The 21,981-nt window shown below is 39.0% G+C and overlaps 2 protein-coding genes across 3 annotated transcripts in view; one reads left to right on the top strand and one right to left on the bottom strand.

The window, feature by feature from the left end:
• Nucleotides 1-2,550: 2,550 nt before the first annotated feature.
• On the bottom strand, nucleotides 2,551-21,595 carry PECR (peroxisomal trans-2-enoyl-CoA reductase). Its single transcript, XM_030017231.2, is given in 9 exon segments — nucleotides 2,551-3,798; nucleotides 3,801-3,848; nucleotides 3,971-4,082; nucleotides 4,674-4,784; nucleotides 6,991-7,087; nucleotides 9,313-9,394; nucleotides 10,069-10,234; nucleotides 17,822-17,955; nucleotides 21,064-21,595. Coding segments are annotated over 9 exon segments (1,299 nt in total). The 5' UTR covers nucleotides 21,575-21,595; the 3' UTR covers nucleotides 2,551-3,760.
• Nucleotides 21,283-21,981, top strand: part of TMEM169 (transmembrane protein 169) — a 17,963-nt gene continuing 17,264 nt past the window's right edge. Inside the window, exon 1 of one of the 2 annotated variants that reach the window (XM_030017232.2) lies at nucleotides 21,283-21,400. The gene's annotated coding sequence lies outside the window, so the exon portion shown is untranslated. Of the gene's footprint in view, nucleotides 21,401-21,489; nucleotides 21,830-21,981 lie in introns of those variants that run through there. The other variant, XM_041124286.1, reaches the window with a different exon arrangement.

Here is a 21,981-nt window from a genome sequence, read left to right as displayed (position 1 = left end):
TCAGGTATGGAGTTGCTTCTCTGGAAAAAGCACACTATAAATGAGCCTGGGCAGCAGTACTGGTACGTTTGTTTGCTCCAACCCTGTCATTGAAGTTTATAGAGCAACTCATTTACCTTTAGGACTCAGCCATATTCAGTAATCCAGAACACAGGCACTGTTGACTCTACTAATAAGATTATTCCCCTAATGTCTACATTACTCAGCCATTTAATGCAAGTCTGCTATTCGAGATGGCAAAAGTAAACTAGGAGATGCTGATTAGAAGTATATGAAATTACACTACCTGGCAAATAGCATGCTTTCTTAAAGATTATACAGGATGTTCTATACAACGATTCAGAAGACTAAACATAGCCATAAAAGCTTGCAACAAGCAACTGTTGCCTTGTATGCGTTCATTTACATCTTAAGGCAGACAATGGACCTTACTGCAGAATGACACTACACCAGACTATATTGCCTTTAGCAAACACGATGACTGTTAAACTTTAAAGAATGACAATTTTTACAACACAGACTTCATTTTACACTAAGTAAACCCCCTGACTAATCAAACTTCATTTTACGCTAAATACGCTGAATAATCAGTATTCTGCTTAACACAAAGAATGTCTGTAAAACATAAGGCACATACAGTTGATAAAAATTCCCCTTCATGGAACTACACTGCTTGCATAAATGTAAAGTTCTACAACACATATTCAGATATAACACCAGACAGTGGATAAGCACCTATTTATCAGTCAAGTGAATATCTGATAGGGGGTAGGCAGAATAGCTACAGGTTTAGCCAGAGGTAAATATTAAAGCAACTGAAAAGAGATTTCTAACAGAATGGTAAATGTGTCATTCTAACATTCTTCTCTTTACTTATTACAACTGTACAGTACAGCAAACGTTTAAGTTTCAGTGTTTTGTCAATAATCTCCTTGATTCCTCCTAAGGTTCCGTAGCCCTTTTCCCACAGTTGCATTCACCTCCCTTGTAAAATAAATAAAATGAAATCAAGCCTTGTTCTCTGAACTTCAGATACCCAAATCTTATAGAGGTCAAGGATGTTTTTGTTACCACACCCATTTTTTTTAACCTCTCAATGCCCTTTGATCAAGGGCTGTTGTTACAACAGCAGCATAGGAGCTTTGCTACAGCTTATATTATCTGCGGCACTAACAGCAGAAACCTGAAACATTCATGCTGCCAGCTGACACAACACTGGGTTTCTGCAAGGCACTGCAAAACTTTTAAAATCATTTTAATCTACATAAAAATGGACCGAACAGGCAAAGACCAAAATAAAATTTCATGTTCTCCCTAGTGCAAGAAGAAAAAATGGAGGGAAAAAAAAAAAAAAAAGAGAGAGGCTGTGATCATTGCAAAACTATTACAGCAAGAGAGAGTCAGTATCCTAATAGCTAATATAATGTGATAAGCATTTTAATATTGTGCACAGTAAGCCTCAACACATAGAGGACATTAATATTAGTACTGAAAAAAAAGACAAAGCAAAAAAAATAGAGAACACTGATGTTTCCCCTTTTCTTTTCGAGGATGTATTTTCTGCATTCTTACATCGTACTTACCCCTAGAGTATTCTGAGTATGTTCTCCTATTGCACTAAGCTGCAGTGCATTTGGCTCCACAAATGCTGGCTGTTTCAACTTCTTGCCGGGGAAGAAAGCACACACAGGAACAAGCCTCTCCTGAAGAACTAGCTTAGATCTTCTTAATAGATCCATTGCTTTGCTGGAAGTTGAAGAAGGCAAGGTCAAATAAATGTTCCTTCTATTCAGTGCAAGTGGAAAGGTTTGTTATAGTTCTTACTTGTGGAGAAGTTTATTAATTGCAGACTGAACATGTCTCTCACACAGGAGAACGCTCACTTTTCTAATATTTCATTTCACTGAGATGAGTGATGCATTCCACCACCATCATGTATAAACTTCCCCTCTTTATGAATATTCAGACTCCAGCAAAGTTAAAGAGGAAATTTGCAACAGTATAAAATAATCATTTCCAAGTTTATGCTCAAATCCTGTAGAGAACAGTTCTGGGATATAATAGAAGTAATTTAGTTTTAACAAATCACTTCCATTTCACAAATCTACAGTCCACATGAATCACAGAAGCTCACAGTTAAACATGAAGAGAAAGTGAATTCCACAAGTCTCGAGCTTGTTCATGTTTAACCTTCTTTTACAGAAAGATGTTAAGAATGTAGAAACAATCTCTTAACAAACTAAGTAATTTCACTTAAATGCAATGGGCTAGGCTTCTAGAGTTAGTTATCTAACAGGTGCATTTTCTTCCAGGAATTCTCTTGCTATGTACCCTGAACTAATATTTGCAACAATCGAAATATACCTTGCACAAGAGGTTTGAAAAAAGCTGATTTTATCTCTGTACAAGTTTCTCACAACCACATAAATGACCACTCAGTTACTAAGGAAAGAGGATGTATCAGAAGGAGAAAGCATTTTGGCTCAAACTCCTCCTCCCCCACAAAAGTGGCATTCAGATTTTCATGAAAAAGCAGTCTACATGTACCCATAAGTTCCCATGTTTTAATGAAAGACACAAAAGTCAAACATCTTTGCAGAGAACAAACAACTGGCAGAGACTCTTACATTCAATCCTAAATGAAGTATTAAAGAGGTCACTTCCATATCAGCAACTTGATTCCACAAATTTCAGTTGTTACAGCAAACACAGTCACCACCTATTTTTTATATTTTGATTAAAGTTATCAGACATGCCTTAAAGTGAATAAAAAGAGGTGAGTAACTACAAATCTAGCCTCTTGGAGCAATATATTGCAAGGTTTCTGTTTTTTTAAATGGAATCTCTGCATTGATCACAAAAATCACACCTATTTTAGAGACACTGGTGAACAAAATTGTGTTAACATTGTAAGACATCACAGTATGGATAGAAAGTGTTTTAACTGGTAAATGAAGGATTCCAAGTTTCTCCTTTTAACAGTATAGCATACTGCAGAAAGCACTGCAATATACACCACAGCTTTTGCTTCAAGACTTTGCATGTTAAATTGTTGAATCTATGCTGTTTTCCATCACTGTATGTTAAAGCTTAAGTTTATTATCAGATTATTCTATTACCAAATATGTTGCAGCCAGCTTAACTCCATTATGTTGTTGTATCTGCAAACAATTCAAAACATTCCCAATATGATATGCCATATTCGTTTGAAACATTACTAACAGTATTCTGCCTTATTTTTAATTCTTTTCAGAGAAATACCTACCCTACTTAGTCTTTAAAATGATTGTTGAACATTCAGTGTGTGGCTGAACAGAAATAGCATAGAGCTAACAGCTACCTTAAGGGTTACCAATGCAACTAATAATAACAGATTTAAATTATCTTCTCCCCAAATTCATTCAGAATAGAAGGATTCTGAAACATTCCATCTCTGCCCCCTTCTCTTCAAAATAAGTATTTTTTTTTATTCACTTCTGACTGAGATTCTTCATTACTTAATGCCTGTGCAAATGGAGAATTTCTTTTATACCTTCTCTTCCCAAGAGACTGAATGTTTTCAGGGCAGTGAGTGTTTTCAGAGAAGAAATTTACTATGTACAGCCTTTCAAGTTTTAAATACATACCAATGATAATCAAGGCACTCAATGTAGTTACACATGAGCAAAAAAAAAATATATTACTGAGAAAAACATGCCCAAATCACAAAACAAGATTATCAGCAAGTGTGCAACTGGGAATATGGTGAAATATCATTCTTTTACAGCTTTGGCTTGAACTTGCCAGAAAGAAACTCTTAAGCATTTCAGAGTTTTTTCCTTCTGGTGGTGAGGGCCATCTGTCATGATCTGAGGAAAACAAATAAAACAACATACTTAGTTGATTGAGAAACCAAGCATTTTACTTTTGTGTCCTCCCATTGCCCAACTTCAGTCACTTGAAGGGTATTATTTTGTAGCCCATTTCTTACCAGGTATTTCTAGGATCTGGCTATATAAACTGTGGCCACCATCCACAACCATGGTTATCCCAGTTATGTAAGAAGCAGCTGGAGATAGTAGGAAACACACTGCAGAAGAGATCTAACAAAAGAATGACTATTTTAATCTGTCTTAAACTCCTGGGAATTGTTCATAGCAAAGATGCTTGTAAAAACTTTTACAGGCAAGGCATAGCAACATTTTCTACTCAATAATGAAAACCGTAAGAGTCTTAAGGCCATCTTTCCAGGCACAAACATCAAGTACATAACAGATGAAAACAGTAAGCTCTCAAAAATCTGCATCAGACGCCAAAACTCAAACAAAAAAATTGACCGGTTTATCTAAGATGCACATTCTTGTGGAAGAGAGCTAAGTACTTTTAAGATACACTTTTTTCACATTAATATTCATTCTTTTAGTGCTCCCTGCTGGAAGTCAACCTTTTCAGGAATTAATGTCTACTATGAAACACTTCAGCTATAAGAGGCATCTAAATTAAATTTTCAGTGTAACAGTGACTACTGGTTAAGTCTCCCACTTGGCACTCCTACACATTATTACAAGCTTTTTTCTTTTTTAATATTGCATCATGGTACAAAACTAAGTCTTTTTTTGTTCTCCATATAATAAAGTGGCTTCAAAATAGAGACACAGAAGTAGAAATATTACAAATGTTCTGAAATACATTACCTCCTCAGGAACCGCTAACCTCTTGGCAGGAACCTTTGGTATGGTCTTTAACCACATCATTGCACCTTGTTCTCCATAGTTTGCAACAGCAGTTTCCGAAAATACTATTCCCTATTTTAAAACAGCATAGTGAAAATTAAGTTCTCCTCCATATGTTTAAACTGTGATAAATATAAAATTGTGAAGTTGTCATTACTGGTATTTTCTGTGGGATTAAACTACCTGAACAGCACTTGAATGCAAGTTTTTAAATTTAATGGAATGGTATAATTTCTACAAGAAGGTAATTTGGCTGCTAGCCACATCTGTATTCAAGCGCAATAATTCAGATTATTCCAATTCTCCACTGTCACTTCAATAACTATGAAGTGGAGAGTATAAAGAAGAAACTCAAAGACTGTTTTGAAATTACAATCATTTCATATAAACTTACAGCAGAAAACTATAAAGCCCCAAGAACAAGTTCTCAACAGTTTGTTGTAAACCATAAAAACGCTAGATTGATTTTATTGTGAATTATGGAAGGGGACAGATTTCACAGTCAGAATTCAGACTCTCCCTACTTAGCTGCTATAGAAATAGAAAAAGGCAACTCTTTGCTCTGATGATCATACAGTCCAGTTTAGACTTCAGAGGCAAGATGAAGGCTACAGCAATGGGAACACAGGGTTACATAGATTAGTTATGACAGAACCTTTAGGACTCAAGTTTAAGTAAGATAAAAAAATTTGAACTCTTCCATGGAGTACATGCTAAGATTTCTATTCTAAGATATCCGTGAAATGTGAGTGACTATATTTTGGGAGCTAGGGAAGTAACTCACATGTGAAACTGTTTTTTTTTTGAGAATGCATGTTTCCCTCTCTATGTACCCATCCCCTACATGTTACTCTGCTCCTATAAAGCAGTAACAGTTTTGTATGGTTACCACAGACCTAGTGTGTCCATAAAGGTGACAGAAGGATATAAAGTATCACTGTAACTACAACATGGATTTTTGTTACCAGGATAGTAACAAAGCTAGCAAATACTTCTGAAAAAGCCAAACCACTGAAGCGTTTGCTTGTCAAAAACTTCTTTTGACAAGTGCTATAAAGTATAATTAGTATGATTCATTAGGTAATTAGCATGCCTGAAAAAAAATATTCACATAATAATGTTGTCTTAATTACTTACTTCCCCAGGACTTGATAAATCAGAAAAAACAAATAAACAGGAAAAACAAGCCAGTAGATCTTAAAATTTAACAAGTCTCCAGATGAGCTGGGCCTCCAGAGGCTACATAAGAGCCATGACCTGAATGATCATCACACATCTGCCATTAAGCATTCTGTGCTATGCCAAAGAAAGCGAGCCAGATGTTTTAGGACAAGAGGCACAACGGGATATACAGACATCCTACAAAGATAGTAGAAAGATCTTCCTAGGGACCAGTTAAACAAATTTGACACTTAACTGTACTGTGAGGTAAGATAAATTCTGAATGTAGAAGTAACTGGACAAAGTTTACCTTTCCTCTTTTGTTTTCAAGGGAGTAAATGTGCAAAACAAACTGTGGTTAAGAGTGAAGATTACACAAATCAGAATCTCAAATGTCAAACCTAGGGCTTCCATGTAACCTCTGTATCTGCAGCACCATGCACTAGAAAAATATAGCTGCTCTTTCCATACAGTTATTTAAAACAACTGCTACATGCTACCTACTTCCTCAGAAATGTGAGGTAGGCATATTTTAGCTGACCTGTATAGCGGTTTCCTGTCTGCATATATTTGACAAGAAAAAAATCAGAACACACATTTTTACATATAATTTCTTTGAGAGAAGGTCCACTCCAAATAGTCTTTTTATGCCTAAAACTAGTCTAACTTAACATGTAGCATAACTTTGTAAAGACAGGTAGAAATCATCAGTATACCTGAACCTCAAATAGAAAAAGTTTTGTGAACTCAGAAATAATGTACTCATTACTGAAACACAAAGCATTTGGTAATTTTATGTCAAGGGTTTGTAAATCAGGTTACCAACTCCTCCCAGGTATCAATTCATTAAGCTAGGAAAAAAACCCAAGAATGCCAAGTCAAAGCAGAAAGCACAAGCAATTTTATCCCACGTCTCTGGCTCGTCATCCAAACAGTACAAAACACTCTCAAATGACCTGAAGAACATAGATGAGGGAATTATAAATAAATAAATAAATACACAAATAATCTACAAACAGTTACAGGCTATAGATTTTAAAAACCCTTTTGGTCTGAAAGTTTTAACCATGAACACATATGATGGCTAAGTTTAATCAGATCATTTGCCATTACTTACAGGAGCAACACTGTTGATTCTTACTCCGCTGTGGGCCCATTCTAAAGCTAGAGTCTTGGTTAGGTTATTCACTGCAGCTCTTGCAGCTCCTGTATGCCTATTGAGAAAAGAAAGCAAAAGAAACATCTGTTCCCTCAGCTAACAGTGCCCAATGTTAATTCTACCGCAGCCTCACTAGGGTAGTCAGAGTAGCTTTCTATGACTGGACCAAGCATCTGAGAGAGAGAGATGTTCTAGTTTCTAAGTTTGACCATAGTTTCACAGTTCAAACAAGCTATGCTATGATTTCCTGTAATTTCTGGAAATACTTACCATCTCTTCCCCAGTGTGACACGAGATCAGCTACATTCTACTGCAGAAGCAGGCTTATAAAATGAAAAACAACTGGAGGCAAAGTTCAAACTGTGTAAAACTACAAAAGCTAGGCTGCATAGGTAAAGAAACACTTGGAAGGACAGTGGTCTGAAAAATAGTTTAGATCTTCTGACAAACATGATTAAAATAAGCCACTATTCAAAAATTGCTATAGACAGATGGAGACAGAGATGACCATAGGCAGAGTGATCTCACACACTTTGCTGCTATAGGAAACTAGTCTGAAATGATTACAAGTTTGAACAAATACAGACAAAATTACTGCAGTGAACAGCGGACAGTGGGACTCAGAGAAAATTAACAGAGTTTAGTTCCTTTAGCCTAGCAAAACAGAGGAGATAGATACAATAGATTCTCAAATACCAGGAAAGGAATAAGGAACACTTAAGAAAAACATAAGAAAACCCAACTTATTCATACATTTAGGCCAGAAATAAATAACCTCCAGGTACACTATAAGCAAACTTGACTAGTTTTATGTTCAAAACTAATACTTATGAAAAACTGTATCAGGTGATTTTTGGCATGAGTGGTGGCTGGACTTGTAAAGGCAAGTCTTTTTCAATAGTACATTTCTAAAACAAGTATGAGTTCAACAGGAATTTAATTTGAGAGTAGTTTTGTCTATCCACCTACATCCACACACAGCAGTTATTTGGGAAATTTTTTTCCACTGTTAGTCAGAATTAGTTTTTTCATCTCTTGGTTCAACTCTCAAATATAGCTTCAGCCTATTTGCTGTGACAATTCAATGAGACTTAACCAGAGTGGAGAAACTCAAATAATCGTAGCTTCAGCACCACCCTGTGGATCTCTAAATTTATTTTGTACTGCCAAGAACAAGTAAGAAAATATTTCGCTGTTCCTTAAAAATTTTAAATTTTGAAAACTTTCAACACTGAATCAGGACAAAGAGTGGTAATGTGACATTTGCTCAAATTATATTTTTATATTTTCTTCAACAGGAATTCAATTTCAAAGTTTAAAAAAATAGGTAGTTTCAAAGAGGAAATTCAGACTTTTTTCAATTAAGAAACTGTCAAAATGCAGCATTTTGATAACTTCAAAATTTCCTTTGAAAAGAAAGTAACTGAAACAATTCATTTTCTGAGCACTATTTCTATTTCAACAAATTGGAACTTTTTGGTGGAAAAGTTTCAAACAGGAAGACTCCTGCTCACCCCCATTTTGAGGATAAAGAAATTTGAACAAATATAGTACACATAGGGATATGGAGAGGATGCTGCATATTCATGTAGACAGTTGTGATCATTTGTGTCAGTATAAAATAACTACAAATGCGGTAATATGTTTGTACCCATGAGCCTTCTCCCAGTCAAAAAATGAGCAGAGCCAAATAGAACCGATTCTCTGCATCAGAGACCTTCTCCAAGAAAGATGGCTACAAAGGGAGAGTAAAAAGGAAAATGGGAAAGGCAGGCATTATGTGACCCAAAGGACAAAGACAAAACCTGGTAACATACTAGAAATGTTCCTTCTAGTCCCCTGTTCCCTGTCCAACTCCCATAACTCATTACACCACCAAGACCTGTAAACTAACAGTAGAAGAAAACAACAGGTGCCAAGTTCTTGCAAACCCTCCAGAAATTTGGGGAGAGAACAAGTAAAGGTTACATTTCAGTGCAGCTAGTCCCCCTAGCATACCACTTCCAGTGAAAGCTTCACTGGCAAGTCTTGCTTCATAGTTTCTTACAAACAAGTTGACAGAGACCAGAGATGCCATTTACTCCTCTAGTCTCTGCTGAATTAATAAGAGATCCCCACACATACAGCCAAGTGATACTATTGCTCTCTCTTGACCTAACTACTGTATTTCTATACTCTACTGCTGCCCAGTGCACACCTTTCTAAAATGAAGTATTCAGGAGCAATTAGTACTTCTAGGGGAAAAAACATAGGAAAATGTAAAAATAAAATATGTATTATGACATTCCAGGAAGCCCATTTCTCATGGCAGCAGTAATGTTGACAATGACTCCACCATGTTCCTCCATCCAGGCATTGTACACTGTATGAAGGAGGAAGATAACCTTAAATATCAGAAGAAATGCATACAAATTAACTTGCCAACTGGAAGCCAAATTTGGAGCCTTAACTCCAATTACACTACACATTTCCTGTGCAGATATAGATACACAATCTGCTCTTCGTACCATAGCCTCACCACTGGATCAGTGAGATAACAGGTGCGGTCCAGGTAAGGCTCAATGTTTGTCAAGAAGCCTTTTGGTGGCAATCAAGATTTCATGCTTCCATGTACATTACTTTCATTTCCACGTTCCCAATGCTATCTGAGAATCACTTATCATACTTAAATTTAACTTTAAATTTAATTTCCTTTCCTAATGGGAGAGAAATCTTTTCCTGTTACACACAGTGAATACAGGCCACAGAAGTTAAGTGACTTTCCTATAGTCTTTTAAATGAGTATCCAAGCCAACTGACTCCCCAAACCTGGCCTTAACCAGAAGATCATACTTGCCTAAATGTATGCTTGTATATATGAACAAATGTAATGTACAGTTTAATATAAAGCTTTGGATGAGATTCATGGAAACAAATATCCGCTGTCAGAGAAGTGTGTGAAAAAAGAAGGTAGGGAAACTTTACGTTTCTTGTCTTCTGGTATTGCTGTAAAGAACAAAACAATTAAACAAAAAAGGCTTAATGGTCAGTCCTTACCTGCTTTGCAGCAGTAGAAGGTCCCTGTCGGATTCGTGTCTATCACAGCATTCCACCCTTTTGCACGGATGGCTTCAGAAGAACTTGAGAATTGGCTACCTCCATTATTTACCAGGAAGTCAATCTTCCCATGCAGACTCAGTGTAGACTTCACCAAAGCTTCTACCTGAAACAATATTTGTTAGTGTGGTATGCTGATTAAGCTATATACCCAATTTGATTCTCAGACAGTATTTTTTCTCTCATGTCCTTTTCACACATAAAGAGGAGGTACCAGCCTTCAGAGAGGCTGGAAGATTGGTATGACAGGTTTAGTCAGCCAAGAAGGATTGGGCTGAGTCCATGTTTACTTAGGAAATCTTCCTGGTATAATGCAGGTGCTACATAGAATACCAGCACTGAAAGAAGGGGATTTAAGCTGCTGAAGGTTTGTAAAAACACACACACACACACACAAAAACCTGCTACTTAAGACCTACTAAGAATCTCCTGACATTTTTCACAAGGGTGAGGGTGTTCACATCAGATGGTGGAAGAGTTCCATATAAGGTAGCTACTGGGTTTTTTTTCTGACCTGTATACCTGAGCATTTTAAATAGAAAACATAAGTCATCTTGTGAAGTTTTAACATTCTCATCTAGAAGTTTTGTACATTCACTAAAGCTCTGACATAGGAGTTGGCAACAGCCAACCTTCTTATGCAGACCAGGAAGGTTAGTCTGTTACCCTACAAAACATGAACTCTAAAAAGTGCTGGAAATACTACAAGTTGTCTCCTTCAGCAAAACAAAGGTGAATATTTGATTAAGCAGATACCATCTGTCTATAAGCAGGATGAATACTTATGATTAAGAGCAGTCTGGCACTATTTACCTTTGGGTACTCTGAGAAGATATTAACAGCAAATAGCAACAGACATTTTATTCACTCACTCAACGAGCTGTCAGTGCAGAAAAGGAGTGGCTTAAGTTCATGTAGAAGGAAAGAGATTTTGAGAATCTAAACCTAGTTCTAACACTGACCTAATCTGAGCTACAGGCTGTAAGCTAAGCCTTTTACATTGTCTTCTGTTTTGGAAGTACAGCAGTTTTATCACACACACTAAACACAAGAGAACTTCTGGAGGGGAATGTATTTCAAAGCATTCAAAGATTTTGCAGATACCAAAGCTGATGTATTTTTCCTATTACAAGATAGTAATAAGAATTCTATAGCAACTGCTTAATAATTTAACCTTTATCTCAAGAACCAGGGTAAATGGGACAACATGACTGTTTCCTGCTTACATTACCTATCATAACTAGATACCATGCATCACTTATTCCTACTCAAGCATATATAGAAAGTTAATCCAGCATCTGTGGTCAAAGAAAACACAGACCAAAAAAACCCCTAAAAAACAAACAGCAGGAGCAATGCTGCTGCTGAAACAGATTTGATTAGGGGAAGGATATCATTCAGCCTTCCTCTGTATTGAGTTAGCAGTAAAAAACATCAGAAATAAAAGAACAAGCAATGCATGATCTGTATCTCACCAAGAGTGCCACCAACTCAGTCTCATAAATAGCTGCCTTACATCTTGTGCTGCTAACAGTTCAGGATGGTTTAACAGGATAGTATGGATCCTGTAAGGATGCACCTCTCTGAAGAAGAAAACCTAAATATATAGTGAGTGAAGCCTGATTGAAAAATAATGCCTGCTGAGAAAAAATGCCTTAAGAAAATAATTGTAATACCTAAATCACCATCTTTAAGTTCTGAATGTCATCTTATTCCTCACATCAGTCACTGCAGCTTGTGGGATCTGAGGGAAAAGAAACCACAAAAAAAATCAAAACACCTGTGACAGCAGTCCCAAACCCATGACTGGTGAGAACCACCATGCCACACTAAGACTTTCAGGTTTGCTCACAACCAGAGAAAACTAAGTTATCTCTCACTAGGCAGCAAAAGTTGTGCTTTGCTCAGCAATATCAAACTCTTCTCCTTGTCAGCCTGAGAATCTTGCTTTGAACATTGTTCTCCATAAGTCACTGAAGTATGGGCTCATTTATGGAACAGAAATGGTTTCAGTACAAGGAATGTTTGAACAGACTAAGGCTATTCAGGCTGGGGGTGGGGAGGGAAGAGAGAGAGAAAAAGGGCAAAATGCTAAGAATCGTAAAAAACCCTCAACAAACAACAAATTAACCGAAGAAAAATCCACTAAGAAGGGACATTACAACCAAGTTTTCAAAAGGTGGACAAAATCTGCTATGACCTATCAATTCAAAATGGTTCACATGTTGTATTCTAAGAAACTCTGTTGTTCCTACTTGTCATACCATATTCTCAGGGCAATTAAAAAACCTAACAAACGCATATCAGTTCTGCTTTCCAAAAGCTAGGAAAGGCTAGCAGGCTCTCCAGTGACAGCTCAGATGGCTCCAACTGTAGCAATCTTCACAATGTCTTCTATGTTGTAGAGAAAGCATCATTGCAGTGTTTCTCACAATTACAGTAAACATGGTGACAGCAGCCACCAGCACAGTGAGGAAGAGGGTCTATTGGAACACATTTAAATCACAGTGAGAACTAAAGAAGATTCCTTTCTATTCCTAATCAAAAACCACACAGAAAGAACTTCATAAAAAAGCTATTAAAGACTCTCTCCAGAAGCAAAGCAAAACTGCACAAGGTAGAGCTAACAGTTTAGAACGTTCTTCTGAAAAAAGACTGAAAAGAACAAAATCAGGCACTTCAGACATAACCAGAAGACTGGAGCTCTTCAATAAGGAACTTTTTTGTGTGACTGCAACTCAAAAGCATTATTCAGTAGCACACTTCCAAAGGTAACTGAGATGACAGTACTTGCTGACACAGAGAAAAGGGACAAATGTCCACATGCATTCACAGGTCACCTTGAACTTCAGTAAAACTCAACAGGCAAACTATCTACTACAAAGTGTTAGAGATTTGCTCTTTGGGGACTAGCACTAGTAGGCATTCTTGCACAGTGATAACAGGTATTTTTACTTTGTGTTATTGCTGTGTTATTTTAAAGTATGACAACAGGAATCTCTTATCCACAGCTCCCCACCAAGCCACAGTCTTCCACTACAGGCTTCACACAGAGAGGCATTAAGTATTTATAAGCCAACTGAAACTATGCTAGGCTATAAAGTTTATTGGAAAAGAAAAGCTACTACTGAACTCAGACATAAGATAAGTGCTAAATAGTACTGTATTGAGTCCGTCTCAAGAAGTCTTGTCTGTCAGATATCCAAGTGATAGATTTTAGCCTTGGGGTCTGGTCCAGCAGCAGTTGTTGTTGCTGGAGCTTGAGTATGGACAGGGGACACTGCACAGAATTCTGAATTGCTGATTTCAAGAAGAGCAGTGGCCTACTAGAAGTACAAGGTTTTATCTTCCACTTACCTAGATATGTCTTCTACTTACCTAGATGCTAGTTAAAGAAATGGTTGTCCAGAGCATATAGCACAAAGGCTTTACAAGGGTAAAAAGTTCCTCACGTCTTTCTTTCCCCCATCTACAGATTTGCTATAGCTCAACATTTAAGACACACAAACACATGCTTCCCCTTCCCAACACCTACAAAGATAAATAGAAAGCTCTTTTTACAACAGAAAAAGGATGGGGTCTCTCTCCTCCACTCTGGCCACCGTTACACTGAGGCACTGGAATTAATTAATTAGATCCTTGGATTTTGGGAAAAGAGCTTGGTTTGAAAAGACACACACACACAGACAGCTGTCTGGCCGGCATCTCAGCAAGAGCAAACTGACCTGCTCTTGTTATGTTCAACACATTATGTGGGCAGTGCTAGAAAATATCCAAATAATTAAAATCACTTCAACTTCATAATCACTAAGAAGCAGTATTGATCACTACATATACTCCAGACCACAGGATAAGGGACAGGTGCACAATCAGTGCTTCAGGATAAGGCCCTATGAAGATAGAACATAGAAACCTCATGTGTTCTTACCAGCATCCCAGAACCTTCTACTCTTCCATCTTTAAAAACAAAACAGGTTTGTAATCCTTTACAAAACACTCAATGGAAAACTAGCCAAAAGTAGCAGCAGCAAACTCGTGACAGAAATAAGCCTGACAGGTTATGCAGTGGTTGAAAAACCTCCATCAAGCAAGATTATTTCTTGCACATTAAATGAAAAGTAAGCTTTGCTAGAAAATAGAAAGCAAAAGGGCCTCTGAGGATGAAGATTAAGAGACTTAAAAATGTGAATTCATTAAGCTATTCCCATGATATACGCCATCAAGCTTCTGCAGCAATTAATTCACCGCACCTTCTTTGACTCTTCCTAGGCCATAAAGAACTCTAACAGACATATCGCACTATATGATAAGGGATGAATCTTCTAATGCTTGAATTTCACAGATCCAAACTAGGGCATACAAGAGGAATGAGCTGTGTCATCTTCAAAGCAGGTCAGTTACTTTAAGATTTGCAATAGGAGGCAAAAAAAAAAAATCATCTGGCAATTTTGAAAGCACTTTCATCTTTCTTACATTTCCTCTATTCAAAGTCCGTCCCTTCAGTTTGCCTGATTACAAAATTAAAACCAGGACAAAATTCATAGGGGCCTCTAGAGAAACACAGAACAACTGATGGAGGGATAAAAAAAAAAAAAAAAAAAAAAAGGACATGCTACGGTAAGAGGATGGCTTGCTCCTACAGGTGATCACAGTGGCTTCCTTTAAGAGAAAGATTTACTCTTAGAAAGGTTTCAGTGAGATGTCAAAGAAAAGGATATACTAAATGAATTATGTAGTTCTTCAGGAAGCTTCCTGGGCTTTGTAGCTTGTGATGGATCAGTTCTGACATCTAAGGAGGCTTGAACTCCTAAGTTTTTTTCCCTTGTTGAAACATTTATAAGGTCTTTCTCCTTCACACATTCTTTGGTACCTGAAAAAGAGGATGTAACGACTCACAGGGAATACTTGTAGAGGCTGTCCTCTCTGCCCAACAACGTGCTTCTGTGAATTTCTGAGGTAAATACTCTTCACTCATACTAAGCTGAAACCAGACAATGAGTTGTAAAGCTATTAATGAGTCGCATATGGAGCCAACACAGTTGTACAAGTCTTGTTTCTTCAAATGCCCTCTCACCCCATCTTCCACTGTAAACAGGAAGCTACTCCTGTATTTGTGAAAATGCTTAAGTGAGCTATATTGCTGTGTTGCCTCTACTCAAGATTTACCTCCTAGGCTAGAAAAATCCTTCGCCATGTCTTTTACTGATCCCTGTTCCTGACTCCAAGTCCCAGGGACTAAATTTTAGGTTAAGAATGGAATAGGTTTTGAAAGTGGATGTATGATGCCTTTGAATAGAAGTAAAAGCCCAAAGGTACTTTTCATCTAGTCTCTGCAAGGTAATCAAGTGCAAATTAGAAAAAAAAGTATTCACCATTGCTGCCCTTAGCAAATATAATAAATAAGCAATAGTGAGCAGTGGGTTGTGGAAAACCTGCCACATCCCTCAGTTCTAAGTTCTGATGGTTTTTAGCAGTGTAAGTTACCAACTGATAATGTAAGTTTATCTAGCTTCAACTTACAAACACCAAGCACCTAAGTGTAAGGAAGTGCTATCCTCACTACAAATTTAAAAGCTGAAAATGTGATCCACGTATTTCTGGTCCAATAGTAATTTTTAGAAATTAAGTAATAAGTGGCCAGGATTTAGCAATCTTTGAGAATCTCAGCACTAAAGAGCTAAGGGAAGAGGACAGAGCCAGAAAAACAAGAGCTAAAGAACAAAGATCACAAGATGCCTCTAACCGGTAAAAATATCTGGTCTTGGAGAGGGGCATCTGGAATGGATAAATATTTGTTTAGCAGGTACACGTAAGTTCTTATGTTAATACAGAACAGAAATTGCATTCTTTATTCAAAACTTCCACAAAAGGCTTATGAAATTTTCACAGTGATATTTTTTCTAAATAGGACTTCAACAGAAAGAAGTAAGAGCAGTTGGAGAACTGAATTGAGTCAAATTATAAGACTGAGTCAATGACTGAAAAATTCAAGACTGGAGTTTAATCTACCTTATTCCTCTCAACGCTGTCTTCAATAGATACAGATATAAAAATGACAATGGTTTATGAGAACTTCTACTGGCAGGGGACACCTGATAGAGGCTTCTCCAATATCATATGAAAAGTTCTAAGAAAGTTCTGGTGTGACTGTAAATGAGTAGAGCTTAAAACTCAACTGGAAACAAGACAATTCTATGATGAAACTGCAGGGTAACAGCAAAGACAGAAGTTTCTTCAAGTATCAGCGTGGCTACCAGTAACACAAAATAATGCCTAAACACTTTACACAGCACTATAAAAAAGGATTTAAAAGCACTTTCAAAAAAGTCTCCAAAGCCATCTAAGGCTGTTTTATCAAATATGTATTTAGCTACACTTAATAAACAGGAAACAAAGAAGGAATGGTAGTTTGTTTAGTGGAGATTACCTCATTTCACCATCCAAGCCTTCTACCATCTCACAGAACACTGCAGTTCCCACTAAATCATTTTTAAACTGATGCAGAAATAAGATTCACCTGCAGAAGGCTATTAAGCATGCCAGAGTACTTTCTGCAAGAACACTGATGTGAAACAAGGCTTAAACTTTTTCTCTCTCTTTACCTTTAATCATGTAAGTTGCCCTCTGACATCTGTCACAACCTATTATATCGCACTGCTGATGCTAGTAAATACAAACCTAAAATTCACTGGTAGGTGAAGTGACATACTGCACAGCCCCAGGGTTCATCTCCTTCAGGAGAGAAAGTCTAAGTATATCACTATAAATATTTTATGGCATGAGCTGTTCCATAAGGGAAGAATTTTACTTTTTATTTGCTTTATGGTTGTATATTAGGATATTTCCAGAATCTACACAGCTACTGAAGGTCATTAATATTTCTTTAAGTTATGCTAGAATTTAACAGAGACTTTGAAAGGTTAAGAAAAATGTAGCAATCAGTGGTTACTGGAATATTTTCTAGCTGTTTTCAATAAGTTAAAAGTCCAACCTGATGCTGGACTTTTAAATGTTTAATTACACAGATTAAAAAACTTAGGAGGTGAATGCAGACTTCTGAAGAAACTGGATTAAATACTTTTGCTCTTGATCTTCCATTTTTTGTAATACGAAGAAAAAAACTGAACTGGGATAGTAGTAGAGTTTGTAATGAGGCACACCTCAAATTGTAACCAAAATTGAAACATGGCTAAAAATAATAACTGTGGTGCTTTTTTGCTTTAATACAAGCAAAACTGACAATGCAGGCCACTTGTGTCAAGTCACAAGGTTGAGATTCCATGCTATGACTTTGTGTTTGAAGGAACTATTCTGAGGTCTCCATCTTCACAAGTTAATGCCTCCTCATTGCTATCACAGAAATGTGACACAGAACCATGCTAAGTGGGCTCCAGCTCGGCTGTATAACATCCCAGTTCCAAGGCCTCCCTCTCTCAGAAATATCTGAAATACATATGCATGGTCAGAAAAATATTTGCCATTACAAATGCTTTCTCACTTAGCTGGCTAAAAAATGGTCTTCCCTTGGAAAGCACATCTTTATCTAGATCAATTTAACAGTGCTTTACTGCACCTTTCCCCAGATCTAAGCCACTTTTGAGAAGGCCAAAGATGACCTTTGGAGATCTGAGAATTTATATATACAATAAGCTTTTGACATGTTAAGCCCCAGAACAAGATCACTAGTCTTTATCTCATCTTCTTTGCAGATATTACACTGTATGGGAGTCACTTTGGCAGGACACATGGAAGAAAATGTATTATTCAGTTCTTCTGCAGCAGCTTTTAATCGGTCAAATTTACGAGAGGCAATAACAACACTGCAACCTGTAGAGACAAAATTAAACATCCTTCAGCTAACAGAATTAAAATTACAGTTATGCTAGTTTTTTAATAAGATCATGGAGATTTCTTGTAGGATGTGCGTTTATTAGTCACTGACTAGAAGATACAGTGTTGAAGTTCTTGTGAGAGAGAGAAATGACTGATATCAGGTGCTTCTTAGCAACAAGAACCCACTGTGCCAGGAAAAGAGCTATCAAAAAACTGTCCACGAGGTTCCCTCTCCTTCCTGCAGAAGGGAAGATAGCCTGTGAGTTGCAGAGTCAGCAAAGTAGCTTTCAGACATCACTTTTGCTGCCTCTGCTCACAGCTGCCTCATTTATCAATTACGTGATTTAAAGATGTTTCAGCAGATCTTGATTACAAAAAAATGCTTGTTCCTAAAACCACAAATATAATCTAACTGTAGGTCTAGCTGGAATTTTGACTAGCGGTGAGCAAATGTAACACTGCTTTTTAACCCTACAGAGTCCGAAGGAAAGGACGATAGCCTCACAAGATTATTTCCTATCTGCAGACTATAGACAGCAGGAACAGAGGCTTCCCTGTGGCACCGCCACACTCTGTAGAATCCTAGCTCAGAAAGGAGAGGAAAAAACTAGGCAGAACCTCAAGTCTTCTGTTTTTTTCAGCATTTAGAGGCAGAAGGACTCATTCTACAGAGAAAAACAATGCAGGTGCCAAATTAATGGCAAGCACTTACACTACAACCAGTCTAGTTTCTTCTGTCACACCAGTGGACTCAGGACAGCTTTAAGGCTTCAGTGATTGCTACTACATAGACTAAAACAGACCACACCAAATTAATTCCTAGTGCAAATCCAGTAGGCGTGTAATTTCATATTATGGGTAAGACAAATTACTTACTTCTCCCGCCAAGCAGGCAAGGACATCTTGCTCCCAGTTCCCTCCTTCCACAATCTCAGCACCACAGCAGAAGCCATCCCTTCCTCATACCAGCTCTGCTGCTCATCTGCTTTAACATAAACCAATTCAACACCCTCAAACAGTCAAAAAAAAATGTTAACATCTTGCCAGGTGGGGTTTTTTTTTTTCTTCCTTTGTTGCTATTTTACTGAGTGGAATTTGGCCTATCGTGATCAAACAAACACCAGAATCAACTCAAAATAACTAGTGGGAGTAAAGAGCAGCAAGCTGTTCATTTGGCTCAGGCTGTCTTGTGAAACTATACATAAAACTAAAAAAAAAAAAAAAAAAAAAAAGAGGAGTTGAATTCTTCCACAAGGAAGTGCTGCAACTACAAATCCCTAGGAGTGGGAGATTCACCTTCAATCAGTGGCCGTCTTAAAACAACACATGTAAAGATACTAGTCTCTGACATCTCCTGATTTTTTAAATGAAGAAGTCAAATCACCTGCACAACCACCTAACACAGAGGAGAGTTCATAAAATGGCACACAATTACCGATTAAAACAAAATACTAAAACACAGCAGCACAGTTATATTTATCAACTTAAATTGTTATCAATGCACATACTGATATAGAATAAGGTCCAGTAAAGACTATATTTTTGCTAAATACACTAACTGCGGGAGAGGGAGATTCTAACTCACTGAGGAACACTTGATACCTACTATACAAGCCTACACTGCTTCACTTATTTTTCTTCACAAAGAATGACCAGACCATTTCCTGATAGGGTCAGGGGGAAAGGGGCACAAGTTTCCAGATGAAAGGTTTAAATCTGTCCAGAAGGCTTCAAAGGAGGCAGGTTATAAAAACAATGTACACCATGACTGGCATTATCTGTCACTGCTCCTACAGGTATTTCTTCTCTAGCCAGCCCCCCTCCAAAAAAATACAGCCTAAAGAGCAAGGTATACATGGAAATAGTTCCCGGCCATCTTCTTGTCAGGAGTAGCCAGCAAGTCTGCAGGAAAGGAATGTTACTCAGACTTAAGCCATAACTCTTTCTTTATTTTCTCACATGTGCTTTGTAGAGATTTGCAGCCTTGTTTTCTATTTAGGATATTACGGACACACAGTTTTGTTATTTGTATTTTGCTTGAGAAAAATAATGCAGATCAAATTAAGTACAATTTTAAGGTAATTGGGTAACATCATCAACCAACAGTGTGATGATGCTTAAAAAGCACCTCTTTAAGGGAGCATGTAAGGACATCTTAAAAAAATGCTTAGTTCCCCAGTAATACAAAGGTAACAGAACTAACCCCTCACTTCAGCTCTACAAAGCAAGTGGAAAGCTGAGGTGACAAAGGCCAGGAGAGGCAGAGATGTCTCCCAGCACACCATCTTAACAAAGAAAGCTCTTTAATATGCAGTGAAATGGCGTGGTACACATTTCAACAGCGCAAAGCACGAGGAGCCTGGCACTGTGAGGCATAATGCTAGTGTTGGTATTTTGAAGACAGTGATACAATCATGAGAATAAACATTATCTGAAACCAGTCTGATGCCGATGATCCCTAGCACTTATGTTGAAACTGCAGAAAAGGTGTTGCAAGGTGGATGACTCAGAAGACTGCCTTTCACTCCAGATTTTACCACTTCTCCGGAATCAGCACAGAAGGAGAACCCACAAAGCGCACGCTGAAGATGTACATTAACTTCAGGACATTTCTGTCACAAGCACTGAGAGAGAAGCACCATTTCTCTAAGCTTACTGTGCAGACAACAGTTCAAAACCATACTATTTCGTAAGACTCAGTCCTCCAGGTAAACAAGATGAAAACTCAACTTAAGAGGGAGAATGAGAGAAAGGGCCCGGGTTTAATATAACCTCACTTTGACCGCTGTATTTAAAACAGCGCATCTTTTAAGTGCCAGCGGGTCAAAAGACATAGCCCCACGTCAACCTCACCTCGTTCTCGCCATTCACTGACTCCTGTCACAACGTCCCACCCATAAGCTCCTTACACACACGCTCCCCGAGCGCTGCTTACCCCCAAAACGCACCACAACCCCCGCGCACTCCCTGACCCGCCTCCTCAAACTCCATCCCCCGCCTTCACCTCACGCCCGGCCCTACTCCCCCCGACACCCACCTTGCCCCGTAGCCCCACCGGGGCTCCCTGAGGAGCGCCCCGCCCCCCCCCACGCCCGCGCCCACCTAGCGCCAGCAAGTCGGCGGCGATGGCCTTGCCGATGCCGGTGCCACCGCCGATAACGATGGCCACCCGCCCGCGGAACAGCGCCGCCGCCATCTTCCTCACCCGCCCCCCCCTCACACAGCGGCTCGCACAACGGCCGCCACCACCCCCGCCACGTGACGAGAGGCTCCGCCCGCTCGCGCCGGGGCTCAGCGCCGGGGACGGCGAGCAGCAGGCGGCGGCGGCAGCGGTGCTTGGGGCCCCGGGCGGGCTGCGGCTGAGCGGGGTCGCTCCCCCGTCTTGCGGCACGGTACAGCGCCGTACTGGCGCCCCGCGGGCGGAGCCGGCGGGCGGCAGGTAAGGGGGGCGGTTATCCACGGGTCGGGGAACGCCCGGGTCTGTCCCCGCGGTGGAGAGACCGTTGGCCGCACGTTCAGCGCCTGGGAGGGCTCGGTTCCTCAGGTAACGTCCTGGTGCCTCGGGGCCGCCTCTGGGAGCTGCGGCCTCGCAGCAAACCCACCGAGCCGCCATCCGTGGTCTCGTCTGCTTCAAAGGGAGGGGTTTTCCTATTTTTCCGTACCGTTTCGGGTCACCTTCCACAGCGACGCGGGAAGACACCCTCAGGAGCGTGGGGCGTGGAGCCCCAGCCAGGAGAAGTCAGTGCAATGGTCTGAAGGTGTCATAAATAGCAGAGGAAGCTGCTGGTGTTCTCCTGCCAGGGACCCGCGGACAGAGAATCCTCTCTCCAGGCACGGACTTTGTCGGGAAGAGGCCGTGAAGGCTGAGGTGATACCGTTTACCATGTCCCTACCATAGCCGGTTTGTGCTAAAATGCCTTTATGGTGATTTTTTTCCACTTAAAATCGCCCTCAGTAAGCTCAGTATTAATTACACATTTGGCACAGAGAACAGGCAACATTATTTTCCTTTCTATCCTA

This window comes from Aquila chrysaetos, chromosome 6 (assembly GCF_900496995.4).
Source record: "Aquila chrysaetos chrysaetos chromosome 6, bAquChr1.4, whole genome shotgun sequence".
Lineage (NCBI taxonomy): Eukaryota > Metazoa > Chordata > Aves > Accipitriformes > Accipitridae > Aquila > Aquila chrysaetos.
Note: the sequence above shows the minus strand (reverse complement) of the source record. Positions and strands in the feature narration are given on the sequence as shown.